General features: G+C 42.2%; 1 protein-coding gene across 3 annotated transcripts in view; it reads right to left on the bottom strand.

Annotated features, from left to right (window-relative positions):
- Positions 1-7093: 7093 nt before the first annotated feature.
- The window catches only part of Fkbp6 (FK506 binding protein 6), an 11587-nt gene continuing 4620 nt past the window's right edge, over positions 7094-14060 (bottom strand). For 2 of the 3 annotated variants that reach the window (XM_005344625.2, XM_005344626.2), the window contains exons 4-8: positions 13254-13456; positions 12009-12128; positions 9655-9849; positions 9175-9284; positions 7094-7184 (exon numbers count right to left, since the gene is read on the bottom strand). In XM_005344625.2, coding sequence (XP_005344682.1) covers positions 7094-7184; positions 9175-9284; positions 9655-9849; positions 12009-12128; positions 13254-13456 — 719 coding nt within the window. The remainder of the gene's footprint in view (positions 7185-9174; positions 9285-9654; positions 9850-12008; positions 12129-13253; positions 13457-14060) is intronic. The other variant, XM_005344627.2, reaches the window with a different exon arrangement.

Below are 14060 nucleotides of genomic sequence, written 5' to 3'. Positions count from 1 at the left end.
CCAACAGCCCTGCCTATAAAATGGTTGATAGACAGACCTGTGTGGGTTGCACAATAGCCTTTAACAACAGAGAAACTGCAGGATTTAGAACAGTTGGTACAGGAGCAACTAAATGCTCAGAATATTGAAGAATCAACCAGCCCTTGGAATTCTCCTATATTTGTTGTGAAAAAGAAATCTCGAAAATGAAGAATGGTAATAGATCTAAGAGCTGTTAATAAGGTGATTCAGCCAATAGGCTCTCTACAGTTTAGAATGCCTTTGCTGTCCCTATTGCCTAAAGGATAGTTTCTTATAGTTATTGATTTATAACATTGTTCCTTCACTATACCTTTACAAGAAAAAGAGAAAAATTTGCCTTCACAGTGCCTACTTATAATAATACTCAGCATGCTAAGAGATGTTAATGGAAGATTATCCCATAGGGAACATTAAATAGCCCCTCCCTGTGCCAATATTTTGTGAAGTCAGAGATTGGAAATGATATCTAAGCAATTTTCTGAATCTCTATTTCACAATTAAATAGATGGCATTTTACTTATTCAAATGTAGATACTTTAGGAAGAATGTTTGAAGAATTAAAGAAAATTTTGCCTTGTTGAGAATTACAAATTGCTCCCGAGAAAATTCTATTATTTAGATTATAAAATAGGTTTATAAAAAAATTAGACCCCAAAAGGTACAAATTAGGAAACATTGATTGCAGACTCTTAATGACTTACAAAGATTGGTAGGAGACATTTCTTATCTACAGTGCACTATTGGGATAGGTCCTGCTGATCTGATTAATGTAAACAAAACTTTAGATAAGTGACAAGGACTTAAATAGTCCCAGGGAATTATCAGCTGAAGCTGAGAGAGAACTGACTTTAATTGAAGAGAAATTACAAAAGGCACAGATGGATGGATCATGTGGATCCAAATCTCAACTGCATTTTGATCATATTACCCTCCAAATATTCCCCTACAGGAATTTTAATGCAGAGGGAAGATATTATCTTAGAATGAATCTTTTTACCAGGTAAACCAGGTTAAAAAATTAAATATGTGGAAAAGATCCCTAAGTTAATTCTAAAAGGAAAGTTGAGACTTTGTCAATTAGTAGGAATAGACCCAGAAGAAATTATAGTATCTTTTAATAATGATGAAATTGATTAAAAAATAATGGGGAAAAAGTGAACCCTGGCAAAGAGCTTGTAGTATTTTTTGGGGGGGAGAGATTAACAACAACTATCCCAAAAGTAAGAGAATTCAACCTATAAAGAGAACTAACTGGATCCTTCCTCACATTGTATGGGATACACCAATAACTGGAAACCCAACATTCTATCCTGATGCAAATAAGTTAGGAAAGGCAGGTTACAAACCAGAAAATTTAAGTGGAAAAAGCACTTATAATTCTGTTCAAAAGTCAGAATTATATTCTATTCTCATGGTACTAATGGATTTTAAAGAACTTCTCAACATAGTTACTGATTTACAATATGCAGAGAATGCAGAGAGTTGTTTTGCATATTGAAACCACTGAATTTATACCAGAATTGGCTTAATTATTTATTCAGTTACAAGATCAATCAGGAATAGTAATCATCCCATATACATAACACACATATGATCCCCTACAGGTCTGCCAGGTCCTCTAGCACAAGGTAATGCAGAAATCGATCAATTATTGATTGGAAATGTGCTGATGGCCTCAGAATTTTATAGAAAACATCATGTCAATGGCAAAGGTTAAAAAAAAAAGACTTATCACATGACAACAAGCTAAGGAAATTATAAGGAAATGTGCTACTTATTCTTTATACAACCAAACACCACTACCTGCAGGAAGTAACCCAAAGGGTACTCTAAGGAATGAAATCTGCCAGATGATGTATTCCATATCTGTTATAGAAAGATCAAATCAAACTCTAAAGGGTATTTTAAATAAACATATATGTATGATGAATACCCTCAGAAATAGACTGCATAATGCTTTATTAGCTTTGACTTTTCTAAATGCTAAAGAGAAAGGAATAACAGTTGTAAAAAGACATTGGATAGTAGAAAACTATAGAATTAAATCAGCTGATATACTTTAAAGATATACTGACCTCAGAATGGAAACCAGAACATGTGTTACACTGGGGAAGGAGTTTTGCTTTCTTTGTTTTCACAGAAGAAAAGCTATGGATTCCATCAAAATTGACAAAGATTCGATTTGAACAAGAGACATCTTTTAATTAGAAGAGATGATGATAGTTCATCAAACAGCATGGCCATTTAATCTGAACTAACCTATAAAACTAACAAATGCTTTTCATTTGATCAGATGTAACTTGCCAAAAGAAAATCTCCCCAAAATTAGGGTTGGGGAAGGGTTTTGTTTCTGTCTTTTCAAGAGAATAAAGATATCCATTCAGCTAAGGAATCTGAAGACCACCAGACAAATGAGACCATCTGAAGAAAAAGGACAAATCATCTAGAAAAAAGTCACAATAGTAAAATGGCCTATTGGTGTATCACATTTACAATAGGATAAATTTTCATAAATCTTCCCAAATGTTTGTTTTTGCTACACTCTACAGACATATAATGCAAATGGTCTTTTGTAGTCCCAGTCCAGTTAAAGATTAAACTGGCTTTGAAGGTGGAGTGTGGCTCTCTCCTTCTCTCAACCCAAGCATGCTTATTTTAAAGTGAAATCCAAAGTCTCTGTCTCATGTCAGAAGAGTCAACTGATATGACAGAAGAAAAACAAAAATCTAAGGACTATTTTATTGTTACTAATCTCACAATCCTTTGATTTTACATTAACTCTTTAACCAGCATTTCAAAGTATAAGATTAATATATATATTTAAAACTTTTTGTCACAATATCAGTGGTCATATAGAGTACTATTTAATTCTAGAAAACGGTTTCCTCTACCTTTCTGCACATGATTTCTGGTTTGAGTCTCTATTAGTTTTCTGCAGTGAACTGTGAGCATGCCTAACAGCGACCTTTGCAGTCTCCAAAAGGAGAATGGGCCCACAATGACTCCTCCAGGACTATGATAACACTGTTAAGCTGAAAAACACCACCTAAATATCAGCCTTTGAACTAAAAACTGCTCAGAACAATTTCAAGGTGGCTACCTGAGAGGATCCATCCTAACATCCTACCCTAGCCGGACCGGAGATGAGCCCTGCACTTTCCAATTACAGAGACTGGACAACAAATGGTACAGCTAGCTAGCTCTCCCAGGACTTGACAATTAATACAAAATTTTCCTTAGGGTTCCCTAAAGATACTGTTGCCCTCAGACAGCAGAAAATAAATTTAAGAATATGATGCCCACATTCCCAAGAGGTGAGGTTGGATGGTTTTGGTTGTTCAACGGGTTATGGATATTTGTCATTGTTTAGAAGGTCTGGTTATAAGTTGTTATTGGTTATGGTCAGGAGGAAAGTTGAACAAGGGAGATTAGATTCAGAGTTCTTGTTTTGAAAAGAAAAAAAAGGGGATATAGATGACAGGATAAAAAGGTAGATTATTGAATCTACTTTTAAAAATCAACTACTAATTTTATATTGGATTGGATTTTTGTATACTGTAATGCAAATTTTGTATATTGATACAAATTTGAGATTAATTTTGTTAGAACATACTGTACATACATTTCTACTCTTGTTCAAGGTATTGTACCTATACAACTCATTTAACAATGTAATGCAAATTTCCAGTCCTTGAAAATTATTATTACTAACATTGAGGATAAGAATACAGGTTAGCAGTCAATCACTTATTATAATCAAACTTGTAGTCACATTAGGGATGTTTTTAGGGTCAATCAAAGATATATTTTAGATAGACAGGTCATCTTCAAGCACTTCAGAGATCTACAGAATATGGCCTTTAAGATGTTTTAATAACAGATTCTTTTTTTTTTAAATGACAATGAGACATATGTGCTCCTAGCTGCACCAATCTACTTCAGAGAACATAATGGGCATAGAAGAAAACTCCACAATGGAGTTTACTTTGTGGCAAAAGTAAGCCACTGGGCAAGAAAATGCCCTTGCCTCGACTACTGACAGTATGCTGTCCTAATTGGAAAAGCAGGAACAAAAGAAAGTGACTGACAGACATTGTCAAGACAAGAAGGGACAGCCCTTCAAGATATTCCGCTTTACAGAAAAGTCTGTCCGATATGCTAGGCCTGTAGGCTGAAAATGAATGTCCCAATGTTGCAGAGGACTATGGGTGACTGTTTCTGTCATTTCTCACATTTTTTGGAAGTCGCTTACTTACACTTACTACTTACTTAGTTAATTAATATTATTTCCTTCTTGGGTCTCTGAGGGTGTTGAAGATTAGATAGTTATAGTTTTCCTTGTTTACCAGACGCAGAAAGCAGGTTATGGTAGAAAGTAAATTAGGTACAAGACTTTGGACTCACCAAGAAAGGACGGATAAAATGGAATATTTTCTCTGAATTTGTCAAATGCAAATGGACTAGACATTAATATATTTATTGTATATAGTTACTGTACTTACTGTATAGTTTTTCTTATATTAGATATAACCTTTTATTTTAGACAAAAAGGAGAAATATAGTGGTATATATTATTTGGGTTTTGAAGACCAGTGCAAAGTAGCCACACTAGTCAGTCATACAGGCCAGGCAGTGGTTGTACACACCTTTAATCTCAGCAGCCACACTCGTTAGCCAGGCCGTGGAAGGAGAGTTATAAGCCCCAAAAGTTGTCCTTTGACCTCTGCACATGACTCTGTACTCTCTCACACATGAAAATAATCAATATGTGAGTAACTGGTCAGGCCACACTTATGGAAGAACAGGGCCAGAGGAACATGGCAGAACTAAGCAGGCTGTGATGCTAACAGGAGTGGGAATATGCCACTGTCATGTGAGATTCCAACACTGTCACTGAAGACTAAAGGATGAACTCTCAAGAGCTGGGGCTGTTCAGGGAACACAGCAGCCACAGAAAATGGAAGGCAATCCAATGGCCTAGCTGGGATTCCCAAGACTGGTTCCAAGCTGAGCATGTCAGATCAAAGTTCTACAGAGAGTCTAGGAAAGCACCCGGGAAACAGTCTAGAAGTAAAGTGCTACGTAAGACTCAAGTTTAATGCCCAGAACTCACATTAAAATCCAGGCATGGTGGTGCATACTTATAATCCCAGTCATGACAAGATAGGTGGAGGAAACAAGCAGACCTCTAGAAGCTTGGTGGCCTGCTAGCCTATCCTACTTGGCAAAGCTAGGTCAATGCACACAAAACACACACAGGGAGAAACAGAGAAGGGGGGAGGGAGAAAGGAAGGCAAAGAAAGAGAGGAAGGGAGAGAGAGAACAGCGGTACATACACATGCAGCCACACAGATCCACATACCCACAGGTCTGGGAAAACAGATGTCTATGTCTCTACTGAAAGTGACAAGAGCCAAAGAGGAGAGATCCCTGACTCTCAGCTTAGTTCCCAAGTTCTCTAAAGACACAGAGGATGGGGTCAAAAAGTCATACCCACAAAGGAACTGACTGGTAGCATCTGCCAAGCAGACAGCAGTGCTTCAGAGATGGTATGAGCGCATGGATGAATGAGCCTTTCATGGCCCCTCCTCTGAAGCCACTTTTGTAGACAGAGGGGCATCAAAGGGCAGATTTACTGCAGGAGCCCGCTCAGCAGCTGCTTCCTTCTTCTTCCTTGTTTAATTTCTCTCAGGAGAGCAGGGCTCTGAACCTGGCTGAACAGGTGTTTAAGGCAGGCAATTTTGTTCCCATTAATTGTCTTAAGTAATAGCAGAGCAGACTGGAAGGTTATCTTGTGTACTTGAGGGGATACTCTGTCCTGCACATACTCAATCACAAGCTGACACTGCCTGACAGCAATGCCAAGTTCTGCTTTTTTCAGGTTTCGGCATCTTCAAATTTTGAATTCTGGTAGTTAGTGAACTGAAAAACCTCAGCACCACAAATACAGCCTACATCCAGGCATAATGGTGTACCCTGTAATTCTAGTACTCCTTTGTTTGTTTTGTTTTCTTGTTTTTGTTTTTGGAGACAAGGTTTCACACTATGTAACTCTGGCTGTCCTGGAACTCACTCTATAGACCAAGCTGGCCTTGATCTCAGAGATCTGCCTGCTTCTGCCTCCTGCATGCTAGGACTAAGGTTGTGTGCCCATGCCTAGTTTACCACTGCCCAAATTAATCCTACTACTCTTGAGGCTGAAACGGGAGAATTGTGAGTTCCAGGTCAACCTGGGTTACACAAGGAAATCCTATCTCCAAAAACAAAAAGGAGGACTGGATATCTGGCTCAGTCTGTAAAAGCACATATTGCTCAAGCAGAGGACCAGAGTTCAGGTCCCTGCCCTACACCAGAAGGCTTACAGCTGCCTATAACTCCAACTCTAGAGGATGTGACATCTTCTTCAGATTTCACAGGCATCTGCATTAATGTGAATACACCAATAGATACACGAACACAAACATATAATTCAAACATACAAACACATCTACAGCAGGCTGGGACTGTGGCTCAGTTGGTACAGTGCTCATCTAGTTTGTATACACTAGCACACAAAAGGTCCAGGGTCCCATCCCCAGTACTACACTAATCAGACTGTGGTGGCACAGTCCTGTAATTTTAGCAGTTAGTAGAGGCAGGAGGATCAGGAGGAGTCCAAGGTCATTCTCAGCTATATAGTGAGTTTCAGACCAGTCTGGCCTATATGAAATTATCTCTAAACACAGTAACAAAAAGAGAAACTCAGTTCTTCTCTTTTAAGTCCAGCTAAACTGTCACACTAATGACCTCATCCATTGTTTCAGTTCTAAGGAACTTTAAAGAGAGGTTAATTTTACAAACCATGAAAAAAGTCTTTTGAACGGGAAGTTTCAGGACATGTCAAATATGACTGTAACCTCCAAGTCTTCCTCCCTCAGTGACCCACTCTGTGGAAAGGCCCCAACAGTGGTATTATTTTGTGGTATGCTGTCCTCAGTGGAGATAACCACTGGTCACCAAGACTAGCTGAGGAGGACATCTTCCCCAATGGACAGAACCCTGAATTCTCTCATGCGTGCTCAGTCCTGTACCTTCAGTTTCCTCCCACTGAGGAGCCGCCCCCACAGGGAGCAAACATCCGGTGACACATCTCTTTCTCTCTGTCCACGTAGTTCCTGTAGTGGCTGTGGAAAGAAAGGCAAGCTTTGTAGGTTTGCAGGAGGTGACATCTGGTGGCTGGAATTCTCTGGTAACAGAGACACTTAAAAGTCTGCATTGGAGCCGGGCGGTGGTGGCACACGCCTTTAATCCCAGCACTTGGGAGGCAGAGGCAGGCGAATCTCTGTGAGTTCGAGACCAGCCTGGTCTACAAGAGCTAGTTCCAGGACAGGCTCCAAAACCACAGAGAAACCCTGTCTCAAAAAACCAAAAAAAAAAAAAAAGTCTGCATTGGAGGTCAGGTCTCAAAAAAAATTTTAAGAAAAGTCAACTTTGGACAGCAGCCAATGGGGATGACACTGTGGACAGGCAGGGACAGGCAAGGCTAAGCTCACTAAGGATGGTCCTAGACACGAGGCCCTCATTTGGAAAGACAACAGCTGGGAAGGCAGAAGTCACTGTCAGTGGGCTCAAGCCAAGTCTTGCCAAATTACTCCTTGCACTAAGTGACTTGTGAATCATTTTGAGATGTTCTTGCTAAGGAAAGGTCAGCTTCCCCCCATAATTCAGTATCTAACCTGAGAGGAGTCTTTTCCATACCAGACAGGAGCTCCTGGGAAACCCAAAGAGAACAGCAGCATAGTGGCTGCATTCAAATAAAAATGACACGGAGCTGGAGAGATAGCTCAGAGGTTATGAGCACTGGTTGCTCTTCCAGAGGTCCTGAGTTCAATTCCCAGCAACCACATGGTAGCTCACAATCATCTGTAATGCGATCTGATGCCCTCTTCAGGCCTGCAGGGATACATGCAGGAAGAACACTATATACATAATAAATAAATCTTAAGAAGAAAAAAAAGAAATGATGTATACACCTTAAAAACTTCAGCAATGGTGATCAAATGTTTAAGGTTAAGGAGAGACCCTCACCAAGGCAGAAAATACATGTTAAAAATGATGGCTGTCTGCTGGGCAAGGTGGCGCATGCCTTTAACTGCAGCACGTGGGAGGCCAGTCACACAGACTAGCCTTGAACTTGAAGAGATCCACCCGCCTCTGTCTCCCAAGTGCTGGGATTAAAAGCATGCGCCACCACCACTTGGCCGTAAGTATAGTTTTTTAAAATATTAATTTTTTTGTGGCAAAGTTTGTAAAGCTCTGGCTGTGCTGGAACTCACTCTGTAGACAGGGTAGTCTTAAACTCAGAGACCCACCTGTCTGGTTCCTTTGTGCTGATTTCAAGACTTTATAATGGGAGATCTTTTTTTACATTTATTTAGCGTGTACATGTACAAAGCATGTATGGAGGTCAGAGGATAACTTGTAGTCAATTCTTTCCTTCTATTATGTAGGTCCTAGGATCAGAATGCCAAGAACTCTTAACTGCTGAGTCTCCTCACCAGTCCTTTGGTTTTTGAGTGACTTATTTTATATCCTAGAAGGTCTGCATTTGAGATCTTCTTGCCTCAGGATCTCAAGTTCTAGGACTACTAGAGTGGACCACCATACTTGGTTTGTACAACACCCTTTTAAGGTCACATGGGGGACTACAGAAATAGCTCAGTTGGTAAAGTGCTCAGCACCATGTTAAGAAACCAGACCCAGTGAGTAGAGCGTGTCTGTAATTCCAGCATGGGGTGTCAGTGGGGGTGGGGGCAGGGTCAGACAGGAGGATCTTTGAGACTAGCCACCAGTCCAGTCTAACTGCTGGACCCCAGCACAACACTCAAGGTTGCTTTCTGGCCTACACATATAAATATACACAAAGGGGTTGTTGTGAAGACTCACTTCTCTAGGAAGGGCTCATCTGCAGGGTGGAGGGAAATGCTCAGAAGTAAGCTTCTTCCTCACTAATGAACAGCCAGTACAGATCAATGAGCATGCAGGTGGGGTGGCTGCCTCTGAGTCAGTTTGGGACAACATTCTTAGCCTCTCCTCTATCCAGATGGTTGGACTAGAATTCTTACAGCTACCTCTCACTGTACCTCTGGTCACACTCCTGCCCCCGGCTCTCACCTGGACAGCTTCTTCAGCTCATTATTGATGTCATGGTTGTAGGGCTGCTCCTTCTGAGCTCGCACTAGAAAATCCCGGGCCTGCTCGTACTCAGTTAGAAGGAGGCAAGCCTGTGAGGAACAGGGTATTAGATTAAGAGATTAGCATTTGTGGTAGTGGCTCTGTGTAGGAGTGCGTAAGTGCACATGTGGATGGAGACCACAGGTCAACCTGGCTTCCTTCTAGGGAGCAGCACACGTTATTTTCAAGATAAGGTCTTCCTCTGGGATCCAGGACTCCCAATTCATCTAGGCTGACTAGCCAGAAAACTCTAGGGACCTACCTGTCTCTGCCTCTCCAGTGAGGGGATCTAGCCCCCTGGGCTCTGGAGAATGAACTCAGGCTCCCAGGCTGGCATACCTGGCAAGTCCTTTATTGACTGAGTTATTACTCCAGCCCCTCTCCCCACTTCCTTCTCTCGGGCACTTACCCTCAACTCACCTGTCCACACCGGAAGAGAGCCTTGGCGTTCCTTTGGTCAATGAGCAGAGCCTGCTCCCCATAGCGCAGGGCCATGGCAGGTCGGTCTAGCTTCAGATACACAAAGGACAGGTTAAGGAGGACCAGAAGCTCAGCAGGCTCCACTAGGTGCTGCTCCTCACAGATTGCCAAGCGTCGGTGAAGCAGCAGCAAGGCCTGAGGAGAGGAGGGAAGACAAAGGGTAAGGAGGGACCGTCCTATGTCCTTACAAATCACACAGAACTATGACCTAAGGAAGAAATTCATCTAGCTGTCAGGAAACAAGGTTATTATATTAAAGTCAGGAGGCTTCTTTTTATATGTGTGGGATAGGATGTATGCATGTGAATACAGTGCCTGTGGAGGTCAGAAGAGGGTGTTAGATCTTCCTGGAGCTGGAGTTACATGTAATCCTGTGCTTCCTAATGTGGATGCTGGGAACTGAACTCAGGTCCTCTGCAAGAGCAATACATGCTCCTGACCACTGAACCAGCTCTCTAGTCCAGTTTTAAGGTTTCTAACAAAAGGCATGTAAACCTGAGTGAGGCAGACAACATGTGTCCTCTATTCTTTTGCCTCAAAAGTAATAAGGACAGTATATCCAACATGAGCCAAGGACTAGCTAGATTCCTGGCACCCACATCAGGTGGCTCACAACTGTGTGTAAGCCCAGCTCTGTTAGCCACAGCGCTTTTACATGAACACATTCCCCACACAGAAACATAAACACAGTTAAAAAACAGACATATAGTTTTGAGAAAGTATCTCTCTCTATAGCCCTGGCTGTCTTGGAACTCACTCTGTAGACTAGGCTGGCCTCAAACTCACAGAGATTTCCCTGATTCTGCCTTCTGTCTACTGGGTTAAAGGTGTGCGCCACCACACCTGGCTTCTTTTTTATGCAATTTTTTTATTTTATGTATGGATACTGAACTTGGAGCTAGGTTTCAAGTCTCAGTAATCTTCTTGTCTCTGCCTCCCTCAATACTGGGATTGCAGTACACATGTGGCCATACTTGGCTTTAAAAAAATCCTTTATGTGTAAGTATGCAAACCCATATAAACTTACATATATCATGTGGGTGAAGAAACCCACGGAGGTCAGAAGTGGGTATGGGATTCCCTGAACTAGAGTTACAAGCAGCTGTGAGCCATATGGATGCTGGGAACCAAACTCTGGTCTTCTGTAAGAGCAGTAAATACTCTTCCCTGTTACACCATCTTTCCAGTATCCATGACGAGCATTTTATATAGCTACTGGAATTTCAACACAGATCTTCATGCTTATAAAGCAAACACTCTTACTCATTGAACTATCTCCCAAGCCCCTTTTTTAGTTTGTTGAGACAGGGTTTAGCTAATAAGCCAGGCTGGCCTGGAATTTATAATCCTCTTGCCTTAGCTTCCTGGGTGCTGGGATTACAGGAATGAACAACCAGGCCCATCTTAATGTGATCTTATTTTTTTTTTTAACTGAGACAGAGTTTCTCTGTGTAGCCCTGGCTGTCCTGGAACTCACTCTGTAGACCAGGCTGGTCTCTGATGGAGGAGTTAATTTCATTAGTTAATAAAGAAACTGCCTTGGCCCATTTGATAGGTCAGCCCTTAGGTGGGTGGAGTAGACAGAACAGAATGCTGGGTAGAAGGAAGTGAGGTAAGACGCCTCAGACAGACGCGATGAAGCTCCAGCCCAAGATGGACGTACACTAGAATCTTTCCCTGTAAGATACCACCTTGTGTGTGCTATACAGATTATTATAAATGGGTTAGTCAAGATATGAGAGTTAGCCAAGAAGAGGCTAGATATAATGGGCCAGGCAGTGTTTAAATGAATACAGTTTGTTTGTTGTTATTTCAGGGCATAAGCTAGCCAGGCAGCCAGGAGCTGGGTGACAGGAACGCCAACCTGCTGCTCATACTACAGGTCTCACACTCAGGGATCTGCCTGCCTCTGCCTCCTGAGTGCTGGGATTAAAAGCATGCACCAACACTGCCTGGCTTACTGTGATTTTATTAGCAGATGCCCATGAAGAATAGCAAAGAGATGAAGATTATGCTCTTAAGTTTCCTGGAGCTGGAGAGATGGCTCAGAGGTTAGGAATATTGGCTGCTCTTCCAGAAGATTTAGGTTCGATTCCCAGCACCACATGGTGGCTCAAACTGTCTGCAACTCCAGTTCCTAAAATCAATTCTTAGGGATCAGATGTCCTCTTCTGGCCCTGTAGTCACCAGGCATGCATGTAGTGGACAGACAGACATGCAGATTGCACACCCATCCACGTAAAATTTTTAAAGATGAAAGTTTTCCGGATCATACACTTCCAGAGGATTCTTACCCGCTTGTATCTCACTTTGGCATCACAGAAGCGGTTCTGGCGGAAAAGATAGTTGCCAAACTCCCTCTCAGTTGCTGCTACCTTGAGGACCTTCTGAAGTGGAAACTGTTCTTGCTGCTCCTGAAGACCAAAGACAAGAGCAGTGACATGGAGCAAGAAGCCCCAGTGGTACAACGGCAGTCATGCTACATTCATCAAAATTTCCCTCTAGGACCATAAACTCTGTTTAGTCCCCTGTGTGTGCAGAGGCCACACATGTGGATGCTGGAACAGGCCCACCTACAGAGCAGTGCGGGTGTCAGTGGCTGCTGTGATCCTCCTCAGATTCCCCCAGAAGCAGAAGCATCCATAGAACCTGAGGAAGTCTGCCAAGCTCAGAAAACTTTGGCACTTCCTGGTTGGTTCAGGTCCCTGGAGTTCTATATGCTCATGCTGCTATCCTGGCTTCCTATCAGAACCTCCTGCAAAATCCTATCCAGAGTTCCAAATTAGAACCCAGGTTAAGTACAGGACCATTTACTCTGTGGAAAGATGTGGGCAAGGTGAGACACTCAAACTGAGGTACTGACAGCTTTAATGTAGTGTAGAAGACCCAATCATATGGAGAAGCAAAATCTGGAATGAATGCACAGATACCACCAACACATGCAGTCGGTAGATGACAACATCATAGAGACACGCATGTGATTGTTGATGGGATTATACACTGTGCTTCTATGGGCTGGGAGTGAAGGACTGCATAGGAACCAAGACTTGGGTTGTAAGGATTGTGACTCTATACCCAGTATCCTGAGATTGTTTTAGTTTGCACTTCATGTCGTAATTATCTAGTAAAAGCCTCTTTCAGTTCTCAAGGAGGCACCAATTCTCTAGCTTGTTTTTATGGTCCCGGCGATGAAACCTAGGGTTTGTTAATGTTGTCACTCTAGGCAAGAACTCTATCACTGAATTATATCTCCAAGCCTCAATCACCTTCATTAAAGCTACCATGGCCTAACTTCCTGAAAAGCAGTTACCACCTTATAGTGAGAACTAAGCAAAGGGCCACTAAAATAGCAAACAGCTAATACAGAACCGATCTATATATACCTTACAGTCTATGTTTTACCTTGGACAGACTTGAGAAGATACCACTGTGTGGGAGGCATGGGTGGAACCTGGGACAGGCAATCTGACAGAAATATCCATATACAATCCGATCCCCCCCTTTAGAAAGTACTGGAAAATCTGAGGTATTGAACTTACAGCTGAGAGTGCACAAAACTTGTCTGACTCAGCAGAATCAAGGAAGTCAATCAGCTCAATCTCAAACAGGACAGTGGCATTTGGAGGGATGAGGGGCGGGCACCCCAGGGTGCCATAAGCATAGGTTGGCTTGAACAGGAACCTGGCCAGCTCCCCTCTGCGCATGCTTAGAAGGCCCAGCTCCATGCCCCAGAGTGTAATATCTGGAAGAAAGGACAGAGAACTCAAATGACGCTCACCCTGCATCCCATTCAAAGTCACCAGTTTCTCCCTACTCCAAGTGTATGTGCCAATCCAAGTCTTTTGCACAGGTACCCCAACTCAATGCCTGGTCTTGTTTCTACTGTCCTGCTTTCTCCAAATGCCATCTTTCACATAGGCTCCATCTCTATCATATACTCTGTTCTTTCTTCGAAGTTCTCTTCCCTCAATGTCTGTGGTCTGCTCTAACTGAAATTCTTCAAGATTTTTTCCTTTATGTTTATGTATGTTTTGCCTATATGTACCACGTTCATGTAATGCCCTCAGAGACCAGAAGAGGGCATCAGATCTCCAAGAACTGGAGTTACTGATGGTTGTAAGCCATCATGTGGGTGCTGTAAATTGAACCTAGTCAGCTGGAAAAGCAGTCAGTACTCTTAACTTTAGAGGCATCTATCTCTCCACTCCCCTAGTTGAGATCTTATTCAAACCTCAGGACTCTCATCTCAAGCCTTCTTTTTTTTTTTTTTTTGGTTTTTCGAGACAGGGTTTCTCTGTGGTTTTGGAGCCTGTCCTGGAACTAGCTCTTGTAGACCAGGCTGGTCT

Source organism: Microtus ochrogaster, chromosome 2, assembly GCF_000317375.1.
Source record: "Microtus ochrogaster isolate Prairie Vole_2 chromosome 2, MicOch1.0, whole genome shotgun sequence".
NCBI lineage: Eukaryota > Metazoa > Chordata > Mammalia > Rodentia > Cricetidae > Microtus > Microtus ochrogaster.
This window is presented reverse-complemented; position numbering and strand designations above follow the sequence as displayed.